Genomic DNA, 24,732 nt, shown 5'->3' on the forward strand with positions numbered 1-24,732 from the left:
TAAATATTAGTAACATCAATACTAAAATCATTATTGCATTAGGAAAGTCCCCACAGAAGCACTTCTCTAGCTGCTGTGAGACAAAAATGGTTGATCTCCTGCTGGGTTTATACAGCCTAAATATAGCTCAAAAGATGTTTCTGACACACTTGTCTCTCTTTTTGGTTGTCAAATGTACTCTGAGTAAGAGTACCCTGGAGAAAGGGGTTTTTGTGCTCTCAACATGCAGTCCTATTTCCTGTGAAGTAAATGGGAAAGCAGCCTCGAAGAATGTGAGTCATCAGATCTGTCAAGCTGAACCACTAGGCAGAGGCAAGGCAGATGGAGATGTAAATGCAATCCAGGCTGAACAGATTTTTTAAAAATGCAGCATTATCTCATCTTTCTCCTCTTTGATCATTCAGTATAAATAAGTGCCCTTTGGTGGGCAGGACACTAAAATTTTCCTTTCAGTTCAGCAGAGCAGTGTTTGCTGTGTGCCTGCATCAATTATTTACCCCAACATCAGCCAAGATGCACTTGCTGTCTGCTGGTTTGGTGAGTGAAACACCAGGTGTGGGCCACACCCTGCCCTCAGCAAGCAGGTGCTGGGTTAACACTGAGCTGGGTGCCCAACATCGGCAGCCTCCAGCTTGTGAAAGGCATTGGTGCTGGAACACAACATACAGAGATGAGTAAAGTGGCTGTTCTCTGAGTTTAGCTTATCCCAGGGATGAGGGAAGGTATATGGTTTCCTTTCTTTCTTTAAGTAGGCCAAGTTAAGTCTGATATTGATTTCTACGAGTGCAGCAACAGCTGCTAAATCAATAGGAACCAGCAGTATCACAGAGAATGACACTGTCCACACAGACTTGAGTCCTGCTCTTGAATGAAAAGGCAACATGTGAACCTTTGTGGGCAACTCTTCCTAGAAAACACCACCCTCATCAAATGAGTAAGGGTACGTGCCTGAGAATCCGGCCCTGCATTTTCTGCATAGTGAAATTCTCTCCAACTATTGAATTTTGCCACTTTCAAAACACTTCAAAAAGTGCAGATCCTTAGTTTTGAGAAAATCTGCTTTGACTGACACTGGTACTTCCATATACTGGTATATATCACTCCAGACCAGTACTGACCTGTGTAACTGTGCCAAGTGGAGAGTGAATGGGCAGCCTCAGGGACTCCCCCACAATTTCAGCTGTGAAATTGTCAGCTGCAGCCAGCAAGAAATTCACCACACTGCCTACTGACTATTGAAAGTGCAGTGGCATAAAGAAGTTACATCACTTTAAAACTGGCCTCACTCAGGGTCCTATTCTTTCACCTTACTTTTAGCAACAAGTCATGGCAATTTTCTGGGTTTTTTTCTTTTTTTTTTTTTTTTTTTTCTAGTTATTTATTGGTCTAACAGGTTATGAACTATAATAGTTTTAATTAATCTAAAAAATTGCAGTGGGGCATTTGACTCATCTCCAGAATCTAAGTGACATTGCTTTCAGGTGACTCTGAGTGACTGGCAGTAACCCATCAGGCCAGGCACTGACCTTGCCTGCAATCCTGTCACAGGTGATGCTCCACTCCTGTACCTTGAGTGGAATGAGGCCCAGGCTATGCAGGGGCAGATTTGTTATTTAAAGCCACACCAGTGCCTTTCCCCAGGGCTGGAAGGACACAAGCCAGCAGGAGCCATTGCAGTCCCATCTCCCAGCAGCCCAGGAGCAAGCTCCACGTCCCCCCTCAGCTCCGAGAGCTCGGGGTGTTCCAGCCAGCTCCTCCAGCTGTCCCCAGCCCTCTGCCCTGCTGGCAGCACCTGTCCTGTGCCCTGCTGCCATTATGGGATGGAGCTGTTGAGGCCAAAGAGGCTGTGCAGCTGGGCACAACTGAGGTAATGTAAGGGGGAATGGTGGTTTTCCATTATGTAAATTACAGGTCCTGCATACTGTTTCTCATAAAATCCCCATTGTGTGTAATGATGTGGGAAGGACTGAACGTTGCTTGGATGGGCTGGTTGAGCTTGGCTGTTGTTTCCCTCATAACGTGAGACTGATGTCTTCAACAAAGCATTTTTATGCCAGATAAGGTAAAAGGCTGTTAAGAAGCCTGTCCTGCAGAGATGAGGCAATGCTTTTCATCATACCAATTTCCTCTCCCCCAGCAAGGCTGACAGCACAAAACTCCCTCCAGGGCAGGTGTTGGGCACTCACACAGAGGCCTGAAGCTATTCCTCCCTAAGGAGGCACAGCTGGCACAGTTAGGAACAGGGCCAAAGAAGCAATTTTGTCATTGGAAGGGGCCACAAACCATCAAAAGACCCCCAAAGAAAACCCCTCCCTGGAGGTAGTACTGGGGCATTCCCACATAAACCTGAATGTATATAAGCTGTCAAACTCTTTGTTGTTTGGGTGATGGCCTCAACAGATCCAGACTGCCATGATGACTCCAACCATGGACATCAAAATTGCAACAATCAAGTCTTTTTGCAGATCCACGGGTGGTGACATCTTCCCTCCTCACTATCTACTCTTGTCCTTTCTGTCTCTTTCTTTCTTCTCCTCATATATTTTCTTTGTCATATTTTTATAATTGTATAGAGAAAAAACAAAATGGCTACATACCTCATTTCCAGTGCAACCAATTTGTTTTAAAATAAACTTGCCTCAAAAATGTACACTGGTAATTCAGTGTCATTTTACTCTAATCCACCCCAAGGGATCTATTGACAAGAACTTCAGTTACCCTGCTGTAGAGGTTGGTTGTAGCACTAAGCTAGGAAGTAGTACACATTAAAATATTCAGAATAATAGGCATTTATTTTCAGTACTATTTTCATTAAATATTGGTATAATATATCCATGTCTGAGGTAATAAATTAAAAATAAACTCAAGATTTCAGTCCCATATTTGTGCTGCATATTTCTTTTCTACCATTATACATAATTTTGAAGCAAACACACACAGTCTGTAATTCTGAATGCAGCTAGGAATATTGTTTTACACAGTCACTTTTTGTTTCACTATAATTTTGCTGAGAATGGTTATTGCATGATACACTTTTAATAGACGTTTTAGTTATACTAGAGTTTTCTATTAGATCACACATATCGTAATTATAGGAAGATGGGCATGAAGATGTGCTTTGAGCCAAGGATGGCAAATACTGAATCAGTGATAGCACATACTGCAGCATTATTGTCTGCCTTCACTAGAGCCCAGATCCAGCAAAGCCATTTCAGTGTGTGCTTAGTTTTAGACATGAGTCATTTCAGTGTCATCCATGGCCTTAATTTTTGCTGAATCAAGGACTAGCCAAATCTGTAGAACTGAATTAATAGACTTCTTTAACTGTGTGTTATTTGAAAACAGGTTTGCTGGTTTCATATTTTGTAAGATATTTTGTAATGACCTCTGTGAGATTGTTCATATCAGTGAAGCACCCATGAAAGTTTCTAACCTGGTTCATAAATACACTATGAAAAAATAAGCAACTACAATGACTCTCTTCTACACATTTTGTTAAAAGTAACACCTGGTTTGAAAAGTTATTAAAGTAATTTTTTCCATGGTAAAATATATTTAAAAAAATAAACTCTTAATTTAATCATCTTCCATCAAACATATAAGCATGTTAAAGGGCGGGGCATAATTCAGGTATTTTCATTTATAAATGCAAGAGATTGAGTGTGTCAATCTTTTGCACTTAAATGCTGGTGGTAGTAAGGCCCTTTCAGCTAAGTCTTCATCAAGCCCAACGTCAGTGAGCTAAATAAACAAACAAACACAAATTTTGCTTGCATATAACTTTTTCATAATCCTGAATTAAAAAAAAAAATCCTCCCTGCTTAGAAAAGAACTCTTATTTAACTGCTGCCATTAAAAAGTATACCTCACTTCCATGTTAAGTTTAATCAGTGATTCTGAATGCAAAGGATTTAAACACTCACTAAAATTGCTGTGGCATGCCATTAGACTCTTAATGTTCATAAATTGTGCTAATTCCCATTTCAATCAGGAAGCTATAGTTTAGAGTTAGAGCTAATGGTTGTCTTACTGTTAAAGGTCTATTTCCACCAGATTTTCTTTATTCTATTTTGCAAATGACTGACAGTGCTTATGATGTGATCCTGAAAAACCGTTTGGTGTTATTACCAGAAGCGATAGTCCGTGAGAAAACTCTCCATGCTCATGCAGTGAGTTGCATTGCTGGGGGAGGGACCATGGCCAGTGCTCCTGGGCCTGCCCTCAGTACTCCACCGAGCTCACCATGGCCATGGGCTCGTCAAACGTTGCCAGCCTGATCTGCTTCGGGGTGGGGATGGAGAGCATCTCCCCGGGCTCCGCCGGAGAGTGAATCCCATTGTCCATCATGCTGGACACCTCCTCCTCGTGGTCCTCGTACAGCGTGTTGATGTGCAGCAAAGGGTGGGCTGGGTTGCAGCTCAGAGCAGGTGTGGGCTCTGGCTTGACCTGGTTCAGAGCCATACTGGTGGCAGCAGCAGGGGTGGCTATGTGGTTGTGGTTGCACGTGACAAAAGCCGCAGCCGCGGGCACAGTTCTGCATGCCTCGGATGAGTACAGGATCTCTTTTGCAGGATGAGGGGTGTCTGCAAGAGAACAAAACAGACAGATGAAGGACAGGTAGCATCTCACCATTCCAGTCCATCAGTGAGGAGTGTCCTGAACCAATAAAAGTCATTGGCAGTCTCGCCACTGATTTCAATGGGATCAGAAGAGGATCCCAAGCGGAATTTTCTTGGGACCCTTTGAGAAATCCAAAGAGGACTGTTTGAAAACAACAGGGTCGTAAGCTCAGGGAAACAGGACAAACAAGAAGTGGGGTTTCTAAATCTCACTCTTTTTTATGCATGCTCATGCTTCCTTATGTGAATGGTATTTTTGTAAAATAAAGGAAAAAAAAACCAACTGAAAAGTATATTCCCCTCCTAGTCTGGCCAGTGTTTTTTAAATGGTATGATTTAATGTTTTGACAAATGCAATGACTATTGAATCCACAGGATGGAATACAAAAGGCATTGATATTTTCAATGGGAAAAAACAGTGGTTACACATTGTAAGCCACTTGTCTTTAGAAAGAACTCAGCAATTTGTCATAAACTGAAGTCTTTTTCCAGAATTTATAAGTCTGCCTTACCTGATGGACTGCAATGTAGGTCTAACTCAAAAACAAAGTTGAAAATTTTTGATGTGAATAGGGAGTCACAGAGCCTCAAAACTCCAGTAATTATTCTTTGCCCTTAAAATATTCAAGCACTAATTTAGATTAAGGTAATTGAACCAGAAAACCTCAGCAGTTTTGAGGAGTTGAAATCAGAGCAGGTGACTGGATAAAGAATGCTGCAGAATAGCTCACATGCACATTGGGGAGTTGGAGGACTCTAAGGAGCATAGGGATTTGGAAGTGACAGAAACTTTTATACCTCAAATCACTTCTTTGCTGGGCAGTGGGGTGACGGTAGAGGTCAGTCTGTCGAAGCCCAGAGGGAGGTCTTAGCTTGTAATGAGATGAGAGCCATTGCTTTAAGTACGTACAGATTTTTCTGTAACTTCAACTGCATTGTGCTTCTTTCTTATGTCAGTAGCTTACAAAAATAAACAAGAAGATATCTCTCTATCAGTTTATTTACTGATCTATCACTTTTTGTAATGTTCAAATGGCTTTCCTCATCATCCCAGCTCATAGCAATTACTGATATATTTGAAACACTCCCTTGAGTTAAGAAAGGGACAGGCTTTACAGGACCCAGAGGGAACCGAGGCACAGAAAGAGCATCTCCTGTGAGGCCACACAGGAAGGGAATGGCAGAAATCCTGAATCCCTGACCAGCACCCACACTTCAGAACATCCATTCTCTGGTCCATGTAAGACACAGGGCAATTTAAAGTGTGTGTGAAGAACAATGTCAACAAGCTGAGTTTTGATTTTCTAGGTGACAAGCATAAGACAACCCCTGAGAGTTGGTAGTCTAAGAGATCTTTTTTCCACAGGCAGCTTTAACTGCCATTAGTAGTCTCCCACACACCCCTAAGGGGCTATTACTGCTCAGGGTACTGGTCATCTACCATGGCAGTCTCCATATGACTTGAAAATAAGGCAGGTTTGAAATGTGCCAGGTGCTGGTGGAGCAGGAAGGGTATCATGGAAGCCAAACTCTCCTCATTTCCTTGGCAAGGCATGCCCACAATTTTGTAGTTGTGAAAACCTGCTTACATTTGAAACATTACCCACACCAACAGCCTGAAGCCTGTTTTGTACAGCTCTACCTGTAACAACCCTTACCCTCCATACAGTTGTTAAAGAGAGAGAACCTCTATTTCTGACACCTGCAAACCTTGAGAAAACTAGCTATCCCCAAATCTAGCAAGGTAGGTCAAAACAGTTTCATAAACTCTGAGTTCCTTAAGATTGCTATGTAAATTATGGCCTGTGGAGGTGGAATGGGCATTATGGCATACTGTACCTTTGAGAGAGGAGGTAACATGCACTACAACATTCTCTTCCTGGTTTAAAAATCCACCCTCTTGGCTTTTTGACGTAGGCATCGAGGGCATGGCTTGAACCTCTGGCTTGGGTTTTTTGCTACTGAGTATATATGGATGAACATCCAAGGAAAAGTGCCGTGTGTGCTTTTTTTCACTGCTTGTGCTTGGGATGGCGTTTGGCTCGCTCTTGTGAGCGGATGATTGCTGTGAGGTCTTTGCAGCAGACTCCAACAAAGGAGCTATAAGGCTGTCTGTCGCTGTTTTTCTCCGCACGGGCTTCGGCTTATCAGGCTTGTGGTTCTCAACCTTCATGATGGCCAACTGCTCCTTGAACGGCTGGGGAAGGGGATTGGTAGTCGGGATCCATTTCATCTTCTTCCTTGGCCTCTTAATGATGAGCTGTTCATTAGCATCAATGTCTGCTGGATCAACGCTCGGGTCTATGGTCTGGATCCCTGAATCCCGCATGGTTGGCGTGGCGTCGTGGTTGGACTGGGCCAGCGCCGCGAGCAGCTGGCGCACCACATTGTCGTACATCAGATCGCTCTCATTTGTAATGAAATCCAGACGGTTCAACGATTTTATGTGGTCCCTATTTTCATTACAAAACATGGCCAAAATATTAATATCACAAAACTGGGACTTCTGCCACTGTTTCTTGGTCTTTATTCCGACTTTGTTCAGTTTATCAAATATGAAGTTAGACTTGCGGAATATGAAGAGGTGAATCAAGTTGATGAGGATTATCAAGTTCATGAAGCAGAGGAGAACGATATCTACACCAGCAATAATCCGCTGGAGCTGGACAGATGGCAGTTTACAGTTCACTCTGATGTGCAATTTGGAGCTGCTTGTTTTGTCTGGAGGCTCACCTAGTGCACACGTAAATTCATTTTGCTTCTGTGTAGCATAGTAGGTGGATAAGTATGTGATTGGTATGATGCTTAAAAAGATGATGAACAGATGTCTTGCAAGATAAAGCTTAGCTAAAAAGTTACTTCGTCCTCTTCTTTCCAGATATTTCTCAAATAAGTTCTGCTCGGGGCTTTTTTCCTTTTCTGCATTCTCAATGATTTCTCTCTTCTCTCTCTCGGTTATCCCTGGGCCTTTGGACTGAATCTGTTTCTCTATTTTTGGTGCCCGCCCTTCAGCTGCACGGTGGTAGCAGTTATCGATCTCCTGAAGCAAAAAATTAAGCTCCGAAGTCAGTCGAGTGGAGGCCAGAAATTCCCAGCCCAGAGCTGGAATGTACATTATCCCAGCAAAAGCCAGCAGTGCATAAGGTAGGAACTTATGCTCAAACAAGGAGGGCCAGTGGCTGGCATCAACTCCTGGCAAGGCATCTTTTAATTCTGTCCAACAATATCCTCTGGCATACAAGGCTTGATCACGGGTGAAGTTGTGTGGTGTGTAACAGTATATTGGCTCCTCTGTATAACAGAGAGAAAAGTCACTGCTGTGCATTTAACCTACAAAAGGGGCTCTGGAAAATAAACATTTCAAATTATATCAATTTTATTTTACTGTATCTTCACATGACCATTAAGCCCTCCACACATCCTAACAAACCCTATGGCAAAATTATTTACCTGAAAGTTTTAGAATGACCCTGAGTTAGAAATGTCAGCAAGAAATACATATTTTGGTTTAATGACTTCTCTGAAAACAATATCCTAAGCAACTGTGACGTGAACTCTGTAAAGCTAAAAGACCTGATATTCACTACAAAGCCAGTAGCTGAGGATGTTCCATGCAAATGGTGAAAATTATATGAAATTTAAGGTTTATCCCAGCTAAGAATTCTTCTATATAGAAATAAGTTAGATGTAGCTTAAGGCAACATTTTTAATAATTATTAACAAAGTCAACTCATTTGATATGATAGAAAAAAATGAAACTCGAGATATACAAGGATTTAGTCAACTGTATCCCTCTCAGCTAATATTCTTGAATAAAAGTGTGACTGACCAGGACAGAATCTGGTGTGTTAACTATTCACCGGTATGAAAATTAAAATCTACATTTGAAACTTTAACTTTGGGATTTTTACACAATGTGTAATTAAATGCAACTTGCCCTCAGACAGTATTATGGAAGAAACAAATACTGTGGATCAAGAAAGAAATCAGATAAAGTAATAGGAGAGAAAGTTTAGCAAGGATTATTAAATTCACAGTGATGCAACTTTTCTCTCGGCAAATGCCTCAGTCACATTCTGCTGGAGGACAGAAAGGGTTTGTCAAAGGAAATTACATCACATACTTGTCTATTTTAACACCCCTTCTAAACATTTGTATTTTACCATCATCATCAGAATGTTGAGATAAAGGTCCTGACCCAGTAGATAAATTATGTTCTTACATGATAATTTTTGCTCTAGCAATACATGAAAGAAAGAGAGAAAAACTTATGAAAGCTAAAGCAGCATTAGTTCCCTGAAGAACAACGACCATTATGAAGACATCCTATTCAAAGAGGAGACCATGTTTTCATGTTTTGACAGGTAGAACAAAGAGAATATATTTTACAGTGTTCTGGTACACCTTTAAAAAACTTCCCAGAATGAGACCCATAGGAGGAGGCATGCTCTCTTGACTTGAGAATCGCTCAAGAGCACCAAGCCTGCTCTGGCTCTGAATGTAGTCTAAACTTCAGATCAAGAACAGCTCCCTGGAAGAGCTTGGTGGCACTGTTCTCTTTATAATAAAAATGAAAAAAAAAAAATCATATTGATATCAATAAATAGAATATTCAAAACTAATAGACAGGCAACTCCCACTTATCTTTCTGGCTTAACAAATGACTCCTACTTGACCTTTTTACTTTTTACATGTGAGCACAGCAAAAGTTAGTTCTTTGGTGTGGAGGTACAAACCTCTTCTGTGACCTAGAGAGAATTAATACTACCAACTTAAACAGAATTGACAGAATAAATGTTGCTACTCCAGACAGCATGTAAAGTGAGCATGCCCTGCAAATACTTTAATATCGTTTTTGATGACTACTTTAAATGAGCTAACTTCAGTCTCAGAGGATAGCTTAAAGCACTTCCATTTAGACTAATTTTGTGTACTTACAGACATATGCAACAAGAAAAATTCCCATTGACTCCCTTGATTTCATAATTATGCAGCCTCCCAACCCTACCCATGAAGGGATGCATACAAAAAATTCAATCTCCTACTATCAATGACTTATTGTACAATTCCCCAGGAGACCAAATAGATTCCTGTGTAAAAATGTTCCCATGGGGTAAAAAAAGGCAAAGCAGAATGCTATGTTTCTCATAAGCAGATTTTTTTTTTTAATTGGGTATCCCTAAGCCCAATAGAACTTTCCAATATGACACCAAGTTTTCTGTGGCAGACATGAGTTCATTTCTCCTAGGTCTCAACATCACAAATACTTGGGAAGATAGCAGCAAGCATTCCTACAAATCAGCCATAAGGATTATTTTTTGATTTCTGCATCAGTTACTACTATAAAATAAACTGATTAGTTCTTTCAGTTCTCTTCACTGAGACCCAAAAGACAGGGTGACCTTTGCCAAAACTGTATATATATACAACAACAATCCAATATCTTTTTCCTTTATAAATGAAAAAAAAACCAAACAAATGAAAATGTATTAACATTTTACATTTACATAGGACAGATCACTGATAGACTAACTGCACTCCATCCACTGCCACTGCTTTGGTGAAAAAAGTCTAAAGAGCTTTAGAATTCCAGTATGGACTGACCAGCTGCATTACAGGCTACAAAATGAGGCTGTCCCAAACAGTAGGAAAAGCAAACATCACTTGAGAGGAATTTGCTATCTTTTCCTCTGTTAAACTTGTTTTTATCTCACCTAATTGTCTGTGAGGTTGTAAAAGATCTCTAATTTATTTGGCCAGCTGAGCATGGTGTCCCACTCTTACTCAATGTTTTGTACCTTGTTGCTACTAGTCTAGTATTTCCTTTGCATGTTTGCAAAATTGGCATGATTTTTGTTGTATAACATGTAAATCCCAAGACCCTTCAGACAAAAACAAATCCTCTGTGGGACCAGTGGGGCTTCTGATAATTTATTGAGAGCAGTGGGGTTCCAACAATATTTTAATCAAATAGTATTTTCTAATATAGAATCATAGAATCACAGACTGGTTTGAGCTGGAAGGGATCTTAGAGATTATCTAGTCCCAGCCCCCCTGCCATGGGCAGGGACACCTTCCACTAGCCCAGGCTACTCAAAACCCCACCCAGCTTGGCCTTGAACACTTCCAGGGATGGGGCTGCCACAATCTCTCTTAGCATTATCTTTGAGCTATATTTACTGTCAGAGAATGTAATAAATTTTGGTAAAGTTATTCCACAGAGACATTTAGCTTAACCCTCTCATCACAGGACTTGACTCACAAAGCATTGCATCAAACCTAGAACCTCATTCCCCTAGAAAATGGTCCAGGCAACTGAGAAGAGAGGAATTCCCTTCTGAAGTGATTCAAAGCAAAATCATTTAGCTGTTGCCTGGAAAAGAACCTGTCTCTCTGCACTGACAAGAGGCTGCCAAGCAGGATCCACACCAGGTTTTGAGTTAGTTTTTGTGAATGTTCCCTCTTAGACAGTGGCACCATTTAACCTGGCATTTAGCAAACACCCTGAAGGTGTCTGATCCAGGTATAGCAGGGTATGGGACTGTTTCTTCTCTACTGCAGCCTGTGTCCATCATTAATTAATGAAAAAGAAAAACACCATGGCAATAACTAATCCTGTTGAAAGTTGGCAGATATTGACATGCAGATCTGATGAGGACAGCAGAGGAACATGTTGTTCTCACACATGATAACTCACTTAGCTGGGAGACCTCTGCTTAATGCACTTTGAAGAAGACACAGCAGATTTTTTTTGTTTGTTTTACAATGTTCTCCTGATAGGTAAGTAGCATTAAAAAAAGATTGCAATGATTTTAAAACCACAGCTCTGGTGTTGGATCATGCAATATCCAAAATGCATTTTCTTTAAACTTTATATTCATAAATATAGAAAGTTTCTACTGATACTCTTCTTTCATGCTGAAAATTCTTATGCAGTTTATGAAGGTCCTTTATCATATAGCCATTCCAGCCACCATGAAACACAGCTTTTTCCTGAGATGCCACGGTTTAACTGTGTACAGCAATGAAGTAAAGTGTTGTAAAGAAAATTTTTAAAAGCTTAGGGAGCATTATTATGACTGAGCACACTGGTCATCCTTTCAACATTGTCTAGTCTAAAGCCCATAAAAATAATGTCTCTCTGCTCCTTGAAAGATATATTCCTAGTAATTACTACATTGAAAAAAAAAACAAAGGCTTTGATGGTAATATGTGATGATTTTTTCATACTAACTTAAGCCTAAACATGCACACTAAGAAGCTTCATTTCCCTTTTTTCAATATGTCAGATGTTTTCAACAATTGTACATAAATACATTTTATCCTGCTCACTATGCACCTAAGTAGCTTCTAGAAATCTGCAGAACTGTCCTCTAGGATAAGGGATGAGAGAGATCTGACTGCATTTTTCAGACATGCAATCAAGATGAAATAAACAACACAGAATTACTTAGTTGTGTAATACAACTGATTGTGTTATGCCACTTGAGAAATTAAAATCCCTTGGCAGAGAAGTTTTTTCACATGCTTCATTCTGCAACATCTCAATTGACTTGAGGGAGGTACTGTGGTACAGAAGTCTTATCTCAGGGGAATGAAAGTGCATGGCTACAGAAGACACTCAGGGTAGGGAGAGGGATAATGGAAGGGGTTGTGCTCAAAAAAAAACCCTTTAGAAAGAATCCAGACAGTATGGAAAGGAGTGAAGTCAGAGTACTGAAGCAAGGAGCTGTCAAGTCTGCTGCTTTTAGAAAAGGCTTGTAGAAATGCCCGTGGGCTTCCTGCAGGCACACACTCCCTACTGCTCCCAATCCAAGGTCAGCCACCTCTTTTCAGTGGTCCCCCAACCTCCATATACTTTAATATACGTTCAACTGTCCTCTTTGAGAGGCCCTGAATTAAACACCATTTTTTCAGGCTGCAAAATACACATTTAGAGTGCTTTGGTAGGCATTACAAAAAAATATTAATAATAAACAGTATATGCTCCTACATAACAGGGCAAATGATTTTTTATAACTAATGCATTCCCAGTGGAATAAAGTATATTTGCCAAAATATAAGCCATGATAACAAATTGTATATGCCTCCTGTGACTTCCAGCTTTTAGAATTTACTCTAGAAAAAGAAATCACTCTTCATTAATCTTCCCACTGAAATGCATTATTTAGCATTCCAATGCAATAATTGCGTAAAGCAAAAGGAACAGTAAAATTTTCCAACTGCAGGCAGAAAAAACGAAACAGTTTTGAGAAAATATAATACAAAAATGTAAAGAGAAAAGAAAATTCTTGCAAGGCAAGAATTCAATTCAAGGCAAAGGTAAGTATGCCTCTTGTGTGAAGATTTCTTCAAGGATCTGGTTAACATTCAGCATGACTGCAGTACCCCACACAGGGTGTAGGCAGCACAGCTGGTGATCAGGTGCTGCTGAAGAGGCTGCATCTCCCAGCCTCTGAAGAAGGGCCTAAACACTCTAGCTGGAGACCCCAGCTGAGTATCAGGTAAGGATATTGATACCTACAGTTACTGAGTCAAATATACTGCAGACCCACACTAGCCTAGTGCTTCCTAGCAACTGGCACTCTGCCCTCTTGAAGAGAGCTCTAAATCATCCTCATTCCTGTGCCCAAGCTGCCTCTGAAGATAAGCTGGCAATCCAGTCAGGATCTCTGAACACTCCTCGTGCAGTCCTCTCCACTTGTCTCCAAGGGGAAATCCAACATTTAGGTAGAATCTCTGAATCTCCCTGCCCATCACTTCCCAGTACCCCCATTTCTAATAGACAAAATAAATTAGAAACTCCCTGAATTCAGCAATAAATGCCAGTGTTTAACAAGGGTATTCCTTATCATACTGCTTTGTGGCACATACATGTAAGAAATCTGCATACATGCCTCATTCATCTTGGGTACTAAAAGGATTGCACAAGAAAGCAGGTAGCAAACTGTTTATTTTTAGAAACAGAAATAATTTATTTAGTACTTTTTCAGCAATTTTTAAATGGAAAAGAAGAAATGTCCTGGATCCTCTTCTCTCTGGAAAAAAATGAATATAGAACATTCAGGTTACTGAGTTTGAAAATGTAGTCTAAGAAAGTAAAATATTATCTAAACAGTATATCTGTCTTCCCTTCCAGTCACACAGTCCACAAGGAATACGAAATTCTGCTTCAAATGATTTTAACAAATGCTAGCTAATACCCAAATTAACTGTCAGCAAAAGGAAAAACTCACTTATTTTAACTACTTTATTTCAACTTCTTTATTTAAAGGATATTTAATGGTTAGAAATTAGTACAAGGTAAGGATGGATCCCTGAAATTAATTTTGTGTGTCATACAGTCCTATTGAACTCACTGAGTTTACTCATATGAATGAGAAAACATCCATCAAACTAAACTTTAACTTAGCAAGCTAATTATTAAGAATTACTAGTTTTACTGAAATAAAGAGACAATACCTTTACCTTTCTTAGGGAATATTCTTTCCAGTCTGAATACAGGTTCCATGCCCATGAAGTCTTCCTAAGGTACAAATTTCTCCATGATCAGCAAAGCCTTTTTTGCCCAATCTCTGAAACCACTTGTCCTGTTTAAGAAAAAAATCTTGAAAAGAAAGTCCCTAAAAAATGAGACAGGAAACCACTGCTGCTATTGGGTTTTATTTGCCTATAGTCTGTAAGGATTAGTCATAAAGAGTGAGATGTAGATAAGCAATTTCAAAGACTGATTGGCAATGGCTCACCCTCAAGGGTAACTGAAGTGCAAGGGTAGCAGCAGGTCTCCCTGTATTTCCAACTTGGGTCTTTTTGCCTTGCAGAACTGCTGCTTGGACTGCATGTATTTTGGATCTGTAGAATCAATGAGTTAATGCACTTTCCTAGTGAAAATATAAATTTACAGAACCATATTCCCTGTATGTAATAGACTCTGGCTCTTCCAAAAGCAGCTGGTGTGCTCACCCTTACTGGAAATCTGAGGCTTCAGGCCTTGTACACCTGCCCAGGTTAGTGAGGAAGAACAGACACCTACTCCTGCTTGTCTGGTGAGTTGGAAGTAGCAACTGTTACAAGGAAGGTGCAGAAACACTTAAATGAAATCCCTTAGGCTGCTCCTACAGAGGAATGTGTCCTCAATCATGAGCTGCCCTCTACCATGTAGTGGCCATGCAGCATGGTGGTAAAGTTACTGAAAAGAGAGCTTATTTATAGTGGCTGACTATTGGTGCCAAGATTTGAGGGAAGGTTAGATCTGAATTTAAAGGAATGTATTAATCTAAATATAATGAACGGAATTCAGCCACGCAGTCAGTCCTACAAAAGAGATCTGAATAACGTTTACTTCTAAATTTAGTGCTTGCATGAGGTGAGTGGAATTTCAGTGATGTACAGATCTTCTGCATAGGAGAAGCAGTAAGGTGTGAAAATAATATTTTAATGTTTTGCAGAGGTCAAAAATTGCCTGCTAGAGATGGAAGCCCAAAGCAACTACATGCAGTCAGACAGTATGATAACGAGGACTGCAGTAACTCCTGAAGGAAAGTGCAAGAATAAATGCTGAAATGAAATGAATCATGAAAATCCAGTGAAACTGATGAGACATGAACCATGGTGGCTTCTTAAATCAAGGGTTGAGTACAAAACACAATCACAGAAAGCAAGAGGAAACAGCATGTTCTTTCTATTGCATTATTATTATTTAATGACCAGAAATTAAAAAGATGGCTTGTATTAAGTACCTCTTGGCATAAACATGGCACCCAGAAAAGTTCATATTGAAAAAGAAGAAAAAGACCAACAGTTAGCTCATTAGGTAACATTATGTTAATAACATACTATTTAGAGGGCAGAGATGGCTGGTCTACTGCTTTTGGAAAACTGGTTCCTCCATGTGTAGAGAAATTGGGTTTTGTGAAGCATCAGAACTGTTTTGATTCATCACAGAAGAGACAGAAGAATCCACTACCTGAGGCTCCCAAGGGCTCTGCCACTTCCAGTGTGGAGGGCTCCTGACCTCTGAGGAAAACATCAATCTCACAGAAGATAAGGTACCTCAGCCTCAAAATTTGAAATACTTCATCATAAAACTAAAATTAAACTGAAACTCCAGAAATAGTCACTGAGCTGTGAACTGCAAAAACCCCACTACACATCTCAGCACCTTGAGCCTGCATGACAGGCTTGGTGCCACCAAAGAAAGGCAAACAAATCCCCAAAGCTTGCTAACTATGCTTGCTATCATTGTGAACAGCTGCATCCCCATTCAAATGCAAGAGTATAATACAAGCCTGGGACAAAATCCCCAATGATGGAAATGTGTTTCCTGAATTGTGTTTCCTGAAGAATTATGCTGGTCTGCTGTGAAATTATTCAGCTTTTGTAATTAAACATATACATGCACTGAGGGTGTCCACTGCAGCTATTTTTAGTACTGAGAGGACTCAAGGAATTCAGTGATGATGCAGATTCTTCCTGAAGACTTTTATAGATGTAAGAAACCCCACCAGCTAAAATTTCCTCTACATCGGAGATGCATGATTTCTATACAGTTTAGAGAAAACAAAGAGCCTCAAATACTTCAGGGTAGCTTTGAAAAACAATCTTGACCTTACTCTTTATTTATTCACAAGGTTTCCTTTTATCAAAGGTGAATAAATTAAGTAGCTCTTAAACAGAAATATTTTTGGCCATCTGTTCAAATCTGTTGGTTATCTGAAAGCATGTAGTAAGCTAAAATTCATCCGTATTTTGGACCTCATCCCATATATGACACTTGAAAAAATGAAGGGGTTAATAAGGCAAACAGGTCATTAAAGACATGATTAAAAAATGATGATGTATGTGTGTTGATGAGGTCTAAGAAATGGAATTTATGACAGAAAAAATATCTGCAGTCCCTGGAACTGCAGTGGAGTGATGTATGGCTCATGCATTTCCTCAAGAATACATTTCTATTCGCCTTTCACCTGTGTAACTGCAAATCTTTAAATGATCAAAACTCACAGAGTCCCAGCTACTGTATCCTGTGCACACCTCGAGTTTGTGTGTGTGTAAAGGGCCCTTATCCTTTGGGAAAAATTCCATCAGCAATGCAAACAGCCAGCAGCCAAACTGCAGCCAGCCTGTGGGTGCTTGCATCATTTCAGCCCTTTTAAAAAATATGTGCTAAGAAGGCACTTAAGTGGTACTGCTAACACTCCCTAAATTCTCTTTTCTCTGCTAGTATCACCTCAGAACAATTTCTGCAGTGGTGTCATCACTTTGTCATACACTAAACAATTTGGCTCTGTTCTCTTAGCACTGACAAAGTCACTTGGGAAAATGCCATCTTCACTTTCTTCAAGTGCAGTTGGAGAGAAAAAATGGAAAGTAAGATCAAAAGCCATCTATTAGGTAAGTCACCTAAATAAGCATCTGTAATTATTCTGACGCAATTCGAAACAAATACAAATTAGAAAAGTGACCAGAAATACAAAATAAAACTCCATCTCATAATATAAAAATATGACATATACTATTTCAAACATACTGTAGGGTGAAAAGTGAAAAAGACACTGAACTCATGCATATACTGTATTACACAGTAATGTAAGCATTGCTTATGCAAATGATTACAAATCAGAAAATATAACATAAAACCTTGAACTGATACTTCAGCCATTAAGCACTGTTTCCTTCCATTGTTTTCTTATGAAAATTTTCTAGCAGAAGGATGGTAGAGGGCTGAACTACACAAGTGCTAAGAGACACAGAAATACAGTATTTTCGAACAACCTCTTTTGTATTTTGTAGGCACTGTTTTAAGAACCTAGCATGAAAACCAATGCCAAAGCTTGGCTTTTGACTAAAGTATAAAAATCAACTGGATGAATGCTTTGCTTTATTTTAATAAAGTACCAGCATTTAACAGCTCAGGTGGGAAAAGCAAACATGACTGCAATTTGGAAAGAATAATTCCCTCTGAATAGAAAGTGTGAGGCACTGTACAAGAAGGATATGACTTAGCAATACCATTACAACATCAGTTTGGAAACCAAAATATTTCAATATTGTGAAGAAAACACAACAAACCCAGCAATGCTATCTCCTTTGGAACCCACCACCCTCTGCAAGTTCTCCCTTACAGAGAGAACTTCCCACAGATATTATTGATGGGGTTGCTTCTCAACCCAGCACAACACTGGAATATTTAAAGCACTCACTAAAAACATTAGGTGATACAAAAGAACCAAACACCACGTCATGAAAGCCAAGTGTCTCTAAATCTACTGGATTACAGAACAGTGTCCTGGAGGTTCAGCAAATGCCATGAGACACTCAACAGCAGAGCTGCCACCTGCTGCTGGAGCACCATTGCCAGCCAGGAGGAGAGGACACAGCACGTGCTGACCCAGCAGCATCCCACCTGCGGCTGCAGCCTGTGTGTGCTGGTGCCATGGCAAAACCAGGGAGAGTCAAGGACAAAAAACATATGGAACACCAAACAGACCCACCTCAAACTGGCAGTCTAATACTCCACATTCTGTGCATTTTGGAAAGGAAGTGAAAATGGAAAGGCTGATGGACTGATCTTGTTTATCTGTATCCATACTGACCATGCCTTGACAAGACATACCAAAACTTTATAACTAAAAAAAGTTATAAACTGAAAACCAACACAGACTACAGCTGGACTAAGACTATGTACCTTAAATCTTTACCCTCTAAAATTTAATTAAATTTGGTGTATTACCATTTCTTTCACTAAATATTAACCTAAGGCAGACTAAGGTTAACAAAGAAACACTTCCAATAAAAAGAATCCCAAAACCTTTATCATAGAAAAGGAAAGAATCCAGGAGGCTTCAATGCAGCTAAAATGGAAATACAAAAGTAACAAGCAATAAAATTTGCTTTACCACCAGGCAGTACCAGTATGAATAGTCACCTATTCCTCCACTGGGACAGTGCAGTATTATCAAATCCGAACTCTCTGTTCATACTGGTTGTATTTTACTTCTAGTTTGCACAGTAATAACTAACTGCTAGGAAATAAAAAGCTTGGTATGAGAAATCAACCCTCCAGAGAGTCAAATACAAGCATGGATCTCTGCAAAGCACTATGTACACATCTGCATGACTGCTCCAGAAGATGCCTCAGACTATATGGGGTGTGATGGGGGTTATGTTGCTGTTCTGATGGGGGTTATGTCATGTGTTCTTTCAAATACATTTGCTCTCATATTTAAATAAAAAAATAGTTGTTATCTTTAAATCAGTAATTTTCAAACAAAAACAGAGCAAACCAAAGTTCCCTTGGGACAACTCACTGTATGCACTGTTACCTCAACAAGGACACTGCTATTGGAGAGATATCCTTTAGCCTATGCTGGCTCCTGAGAGCCCTCTGACTCCAGGAAAGCAGAAAACTCATAGTTAAATACAGATTCCATCCACTAGGTGAGACAAAATGCCTCAAAAACTTTCTTTAGTATCCTCAAGGTCATCATACATTGGCCTCTAAATAGAGGATATTCTAGTTTTATATGAAGTCCATTCATGGTTGAGTTTTAGAAAGGGAAATAATATTCATTCTTCTTTTGTGAGTGATCATGTGGGCTTTCTTTGTGTTGGGTAGCTGAATACCGCTCCTAGATGACTTTATGATGATCTTATGCTCGGTAAAAATAGAAAAGATTTATAGATTCATAGATTTATTTTAATTAACTTTCTAGGGGTGTCCTTTCTGGAATCACACTGGTTTGCTTGAAAACCAAAGGAGAATTAGGAGACTCAGAAATGACACTATAGGAGGTTAGCTACATGACTCCTGTGAAAAAACTTTAGGAAGTGGCGGCCAGTGCAAGAATCGTATTTTACTTCAGCCATCAGAGTGAACTCTTGTCCCCACTGAAATCAATGGTCAAGCTCTTACTGCCTCCTTTGCAGCCTGAATTTGACTTTCAGGAGCACATCCATAGCAGTGTGTCTGCCCTTTGCCTTTCTCCTGCAGAGAGCTCAATTCCCCCCAAATGCACCCCAAATACTTCACTACTAGATGGCAATCTAGTAGTGAAGTATGCAAACAAAACCTTACCTCCCAATATATTTTAGATATATTACAGATTCATTTATATAGCAAAAGCACACCAGGGATGACAACCCCTCTTTCCACCTTGAGCAGACTGTAAGGACTCCAAGCACCCAGGGCTGCACAACACGGAGCACTTTGAGAGCCCTCCCCTCTGTCCTCATGAGACTCCATGTGCAGGACTGGAACCCTCTGCACAGGAAACATCTGCCCCAGTGGGACCATGAAATCATCAGAGGGATGGAGAACTTCTATGACAGGCTGAGAGAATTGGGGCTGTCCAGCCTGGAAAAGAGAAGGTTCCAGGAAGACCCTACTGAGGCCTTTCAGTACTTCAAGGAGGCTTTTGAGAATGATGGGGACAGACTTTTAGCAGGGCCTGTATCTCAGGACAATGGTTTTAAACTGGAAAAGGGTAGCTTTAGATTGAGCACAAGGAAGAAATTCTTTACTGTGAGGATGGTGAGGCACCGGAACAGATTGTCCAGAGAAGTTGTGGATGTCCCATCTCTTCAAGGAACTGTTCAAGGCCAGGCTGGATGGGGCTTTGAGTAGCCTGGTCTAATGGAAGGCATCCATGTCCACGGCAGGGAGTTGGACTATATGATCTTTGAAGGACCTTATCACCCAAATAGTTCTATGACTTTATGATAGAAGAAAAGCACAGTATCTAATTTAAAGTATTTTGTAACACATTAAGCTCAGATGAACTGTGATTTTTTCACAATATTGGCATAGTATCTGCTAAACAATTAGGTCTTGCCTCTTATGCTACCAAAACAGTAATTTGTCATTAAATTTCTCAAAAGAAATGTAAAGATCAGAACACTCCAACTCAAGGGCAAATAAATCACTTACGTGAAGAGCACATGTGTTTACCTAAACAATGACTTTGCACGTGGCACTAAAGCAACATAATTAACTAGGCAGCCACAAGCAAAATAGAGTATACAATATATTATACTACACACATAATGACTTTTAAGGTTGTCGATTACAATCTTTTAAATAAACACCATGCTCTTTCTTTGTCCTCTGATGTAGGGCTGAACTCTGCTTTAGTTCATGCTTCCTTGCAGCCCCTGGCTCCAGCAGACTTACTGCAGCTTGGGGACTCCCAGCTTCCCAGATGATGGGGTGCCTTCTGCACACCCCCAGGGCAGGATAATGACCAATTCTCACCAGGCTTGTTGCACAGACTGTACAGCTGGTCCTGACTTTCAGCTACACTTGGCACACAGATAAACTAGATAAGAGGCACTTTAAAGTACTCTTGGCACACACATAAACTAGATAAGAGGCTCTGATCTCCTCTACCCACTGATCATGAGGGTTCTTCCAATCCTCAGCAAAAAAGTTTTGAGAAACCACTGCTTTTAGACAACTACATTTTCATGTCTTGAGTGCACACACCCTTGTTCCAAAAGCTTTACCAATACTGATTAAGTAAGATGGTATAGACCCAAGAAAGGGGGTTGTTTTCAGTTTAGTGGCATGATGGTATCTTCACATAGCTTGCACTGGGTATCATTAACAGAATGAGAAATAATGGTAAGTATCAGATAAGCACACAAGGGCCCAAAGCAAAGTTTGGGAAGCTATTATGATATTCACAACCAAAAGGCAGTAGGTACCTTACTCAGTTTCATCAGCGAAGGTTGCACTTGCATAGCTACTATTTAAATTGCACAGAAGGAGCAGTATTCAAAGCAAACAAAGTTAGATTTTTTTCAAGATTGGTGACAGTGTATGGGTGAAACCACACCAACTGTAGAATCAGTAGTAAGCATGAATCCAGCTGAACTATTGTTATTACCATGGTCAGTATCTCTGGACATGCATGATTTAGCAAAGAAGTCTGAGTAAATACTGTTTCATTAAAAGAGCAACATCTAATTAAGATCACATTAAAATTAATGCAAGTTTTGCTCTTGAACTCTGTGGAAGCAGAAATGAATTCATTAACCTGGAACTCTTCGACTTAAGCTTAAAAATTATCTATTTAGTTTTATTAGATCCTTAGACCTTTTCTGTTATATTCTCTTGCATAATTTTTTCCTTTTCCCATATTATTTTTCTAACTGAGACCATCTGAACAAACATGACATCATATGAGAGAAGAATGTTATCCCACATTTTCCCAGAGATGTAAAGGTGTTTTCTGTGTCACCTTATAAGTTTTGTCCTGGCAGGACACAATAGGCTACTATTATCTATCTATCTAGACAGATAATCTATCTATCTTACTGGGTCAAATCAGCATACACAGCCCAGAAGTAGACATAAGTGACATTGCTTTTAGTCCTTCTGAAAAACAAATCTGGAACACAACTGTGAGCCTAGGTAACAGTCTTCCACAGCACAAAATAAACTCAACAGCAGAAGTACAGGCAGATGTGAGCAAATTCAACAGGCCCTCTTTCTTCTGTATGTGTGTGGACTACAGTTTAGCCTTGCAGAGGGACATTCACTGTATAAATCTGAGTGTCAGACTTGACACTTCTCTACCATCTGCAGCCTCAGATGACTTCTTCACATGGAGCAAGCTGCTGCTGTGTGACCAAGCAGGGAGGCATCAAGGGGCTTCTGCTAGCAATCCTGTCCTATGTCAAGAACACACATGAAGGGGGCATGACCTTGCCTGCATCCAAGGCTGTCTTTAGGTCGACTCAAATCTTTGCATCTCAAACAGTACAGAAGCATATATGTAAGCATGCACTCTTGTGAGCTGCTGTAGGATTGCCTTTTTATTGGCTTAGTTCTCTGCAGAGGAAGCGATCACAAAACTTTGGCATCCCACAGATGACCTTGAAACCTGTCTTTCAGTTGCTATGAAGAGCCAGATTTCATGTACCCTGTAAACATGGTTTCTCCAAGATACCTCCAGAAGAGCATCCAAAAGATGAGGTTCTTACTAACTGTGGCTGAAGATCTTGAGCTATAAAACTATTTTTTAAAAAACTGAGGTAGATTGAGAAAGTTTTAACTATAATTAAGAAAAATCTCCAGACTCCATTTGTAAGCAGTTATACTGCCAGGTGATTTAATTCACTTCATAATGAAAACAAGTATTAAGGACTGGAAGTCAATCCCAAAGCAGCATGCAAAGCAAGAGCCTGATTCTGGTATGTTTAAACTGGTTAAGTATAGCCAATTCTCACCAACCTCACAAGCTACAGACTGCCAGGTCAGTCCTGCATATTAAAGCACCAATAATTTCCCATGGATTTTCATTATGAAGCTTCAAGGGACACTAAAAGCAGTCATGCACTGGCAGCTACACTCATCAAGCCTACAATCCATACAGCAAAACAATGTTTACACATGTGCTAGTGGCCCAAAAGGTGCCATAACAGTTTACTGGATCAGTAATTTTCGAGGCTCACTGAAACTTGACCTTCTGAGGCTGGTGGTGATGGGCATTCAAACCAGGCTTTTTAAACTGTTACCAGTTTATGCAAGATGACCCTCAGCAGAAACGGATACCAGTGATTTCCACTGTCACAATCTGGCAAAGCATACTGCATGGGGCTCCATATATAGTATCAGTCTCCAAGAAAGCATCAGCCTCTCCCTGGTAGGCTGTGTTAACACTCACGCTGTAGAAGTAACATCAGGACAATGCCTGACATCAGCCAGGGTCCAGCTCAGGACCTGTTCAGGATCTACCTCAAGCATTATTAACCTGCTCTGTCACCCACGCCAGCTCTCACCTGCTGCTGGGCAGCACCAGCACCGCCCCACCCCTCGCCTGCCGGCCAAGGCAAGAGGCAGCAGCTGTCCCCGTTAGGGACCGGCCTGGACGGCGACACCACGACCCTGCCCAGCAAGGCGACACCGCTGTCCTGCCCGCCACGGCGAGGGGCAGCGGCGCCTCCCGAGCACAAGCGGCCCTCGGGCAGTGGCACTGCCGCGCTGCCGCTGTCCCCACCCTGCCGCTGTCCCCACCGCCACGGCGAGGCTGGCTGACATCTCCCAGCACCAGCGGTCTCGTTCAGCATGCACTGGGACACGAGCCTGCCCGTCCTGCCGCCCTTACCGGCAAAGTTCTTGGTGAAGACGAGGGTGACGAGGAGGATGGGGATGAGGACGGTCCCGATGGTGACCACGCGGTCGAAGGGCAGCTCCAGCTTCAGCTGGAGCAGCAGAGCCGCCAGCGCGCCCGCCTTGTCATCCTGCTGCCCCGGCAGGATGAGCTCCTTCAGCTTCTCGCCCGCCAGCAGAGCCGTGGCCATGTCGGGGTGGTTATCGATGATGTGTTGCATAAGCAGCGGCGGCGGGCGGCCTCACGCCGCCGGGCTTCCCCGGGGACGGGCGGTGCCCGCCCGGCCTGCGGGGACAACACCGACAGCGGTGACGGCGGGGCCGCGGCCGGGCCGCGCTGCCCCGTGCGCTCCCCTGGCCCCGCGGGCCCGGCGCGCAGCCCCCGCCGGCCCGGGCAACGCGGGGCGGGCGGCCGCGACCCCGGCGGCAGCGGCTGTGCGGCGCACGGCAGCCCCGCTCCCCGCAGCCGTGCGGAGCCAAATCACGGGAGGCGGGCGGCGACACGAGATGCCCGGGGACAGCTGTGCCATTAAGCGCTGCCTCTGCTCCGCAACCCGTGCCGTACAACAGCGGCGCAGCAGCCATGCAAGCAGGCAGACCGGAGCCGCCTCCCGAAGTGCTGCAGACAAGGAAAGGGGCATTTACCTGGCAACTTCGGTTCCCTCGGCTCCCGGGGGATGGTGAACAAAACCGATGGCCGTAGAGAAGAGCGGAAGACGAAAATAAACTTACACTGGACCTTCCTTCCGAAAAATGGTCCCTGCACCACAAGTAATGAAATCGCTCCGGGCTCGGAGCGGGAGGTGGCCGATGTGCTGATGCACGTTACAGCAGCGGGCGGCTGGCGCTCGCATGGAAGTGCCCGCCTGCACCGAGCAGCGAGAGCGTGCGGAGCAGTTCAAGAAGGGGCTCGCAGCCGTGTGGAGGAGGCGGCGGCAAGAGCAGCCCGGAATGAACTGCGGGAACGCAGAGGTCCTCTAAGGCATCCCAGCGAACAGC

The 24,732-nt window shown here is 41.8% G+C and overlaps 1 protein-coding gene across 9 annotated transcripts; it reads right to left on the reverse strand.

Moving 5' to 3' along the window:
- Positions 1-2,773: 2,773 nt before the first annotated feature.
- On the reverse strand, positions 2,774-24,509 carry PANX2 (pannexin 2). Of its 9 annotated transcripts, none has more exons than XM_077179046.1 (5): positions 23,729-23,867; positions 14,088-14,209; positions 13,605-13,657; positions 6,459-7,910; positions 2,774-4,583 (listed from the first exon to the last, which is right to left on the reverse strand). In XM_077179046.1, exons 4-5 carry the CDS (start codon positions 7,732-7,734, stop codon positions 4,222-4,224), a joined length of 1,638 nt encoding a protein of 545 aa, XP_077035161.1. In that variant the 5' UTR covers positions 7,735-7,910; positions 13,605-13,657; positions 14,088-14,209; positions 23,729-23,867; the 3' UTR covers positions 2,774-4,221. The 9 variants fall into 9 exon arrangements, 8 of the variants coding, with proteins under 8 accessions (XP_077035161.1, XP_077035157.1, XP_054488322.1 ...); XM_077179042.1 differs by having other exon boundaries at positions 6,459-7,963; XM_077179045.1 differs by lacking the exons at positions 13,605-13,657; positions 14,088-14,209 and adding exons at positions 5,418-5,491; positions 24,379-24,502 and having other exon boundaries at positions 4,446-4,583; positions 23,729-24,019.
- Positions 24,510-24,732: the final 223 nt, after the last annotated feature.

Source organism: Agelaius phoeniceus, chromosome 5 (assembly GCF_051311805.1).
Source record: "Agelaius phoeniceus isolate bAgePho1 chromosome 5, bAgePho1.hap1, whole genome shotgun sequence".
In the NCBI taxonomy this organism is placed as follows: Eukaryota; Metazoa; Chordata; class Aves; order Passeriformes; family Icteridae; genus Agelaius; species Agelaius phoeniceus.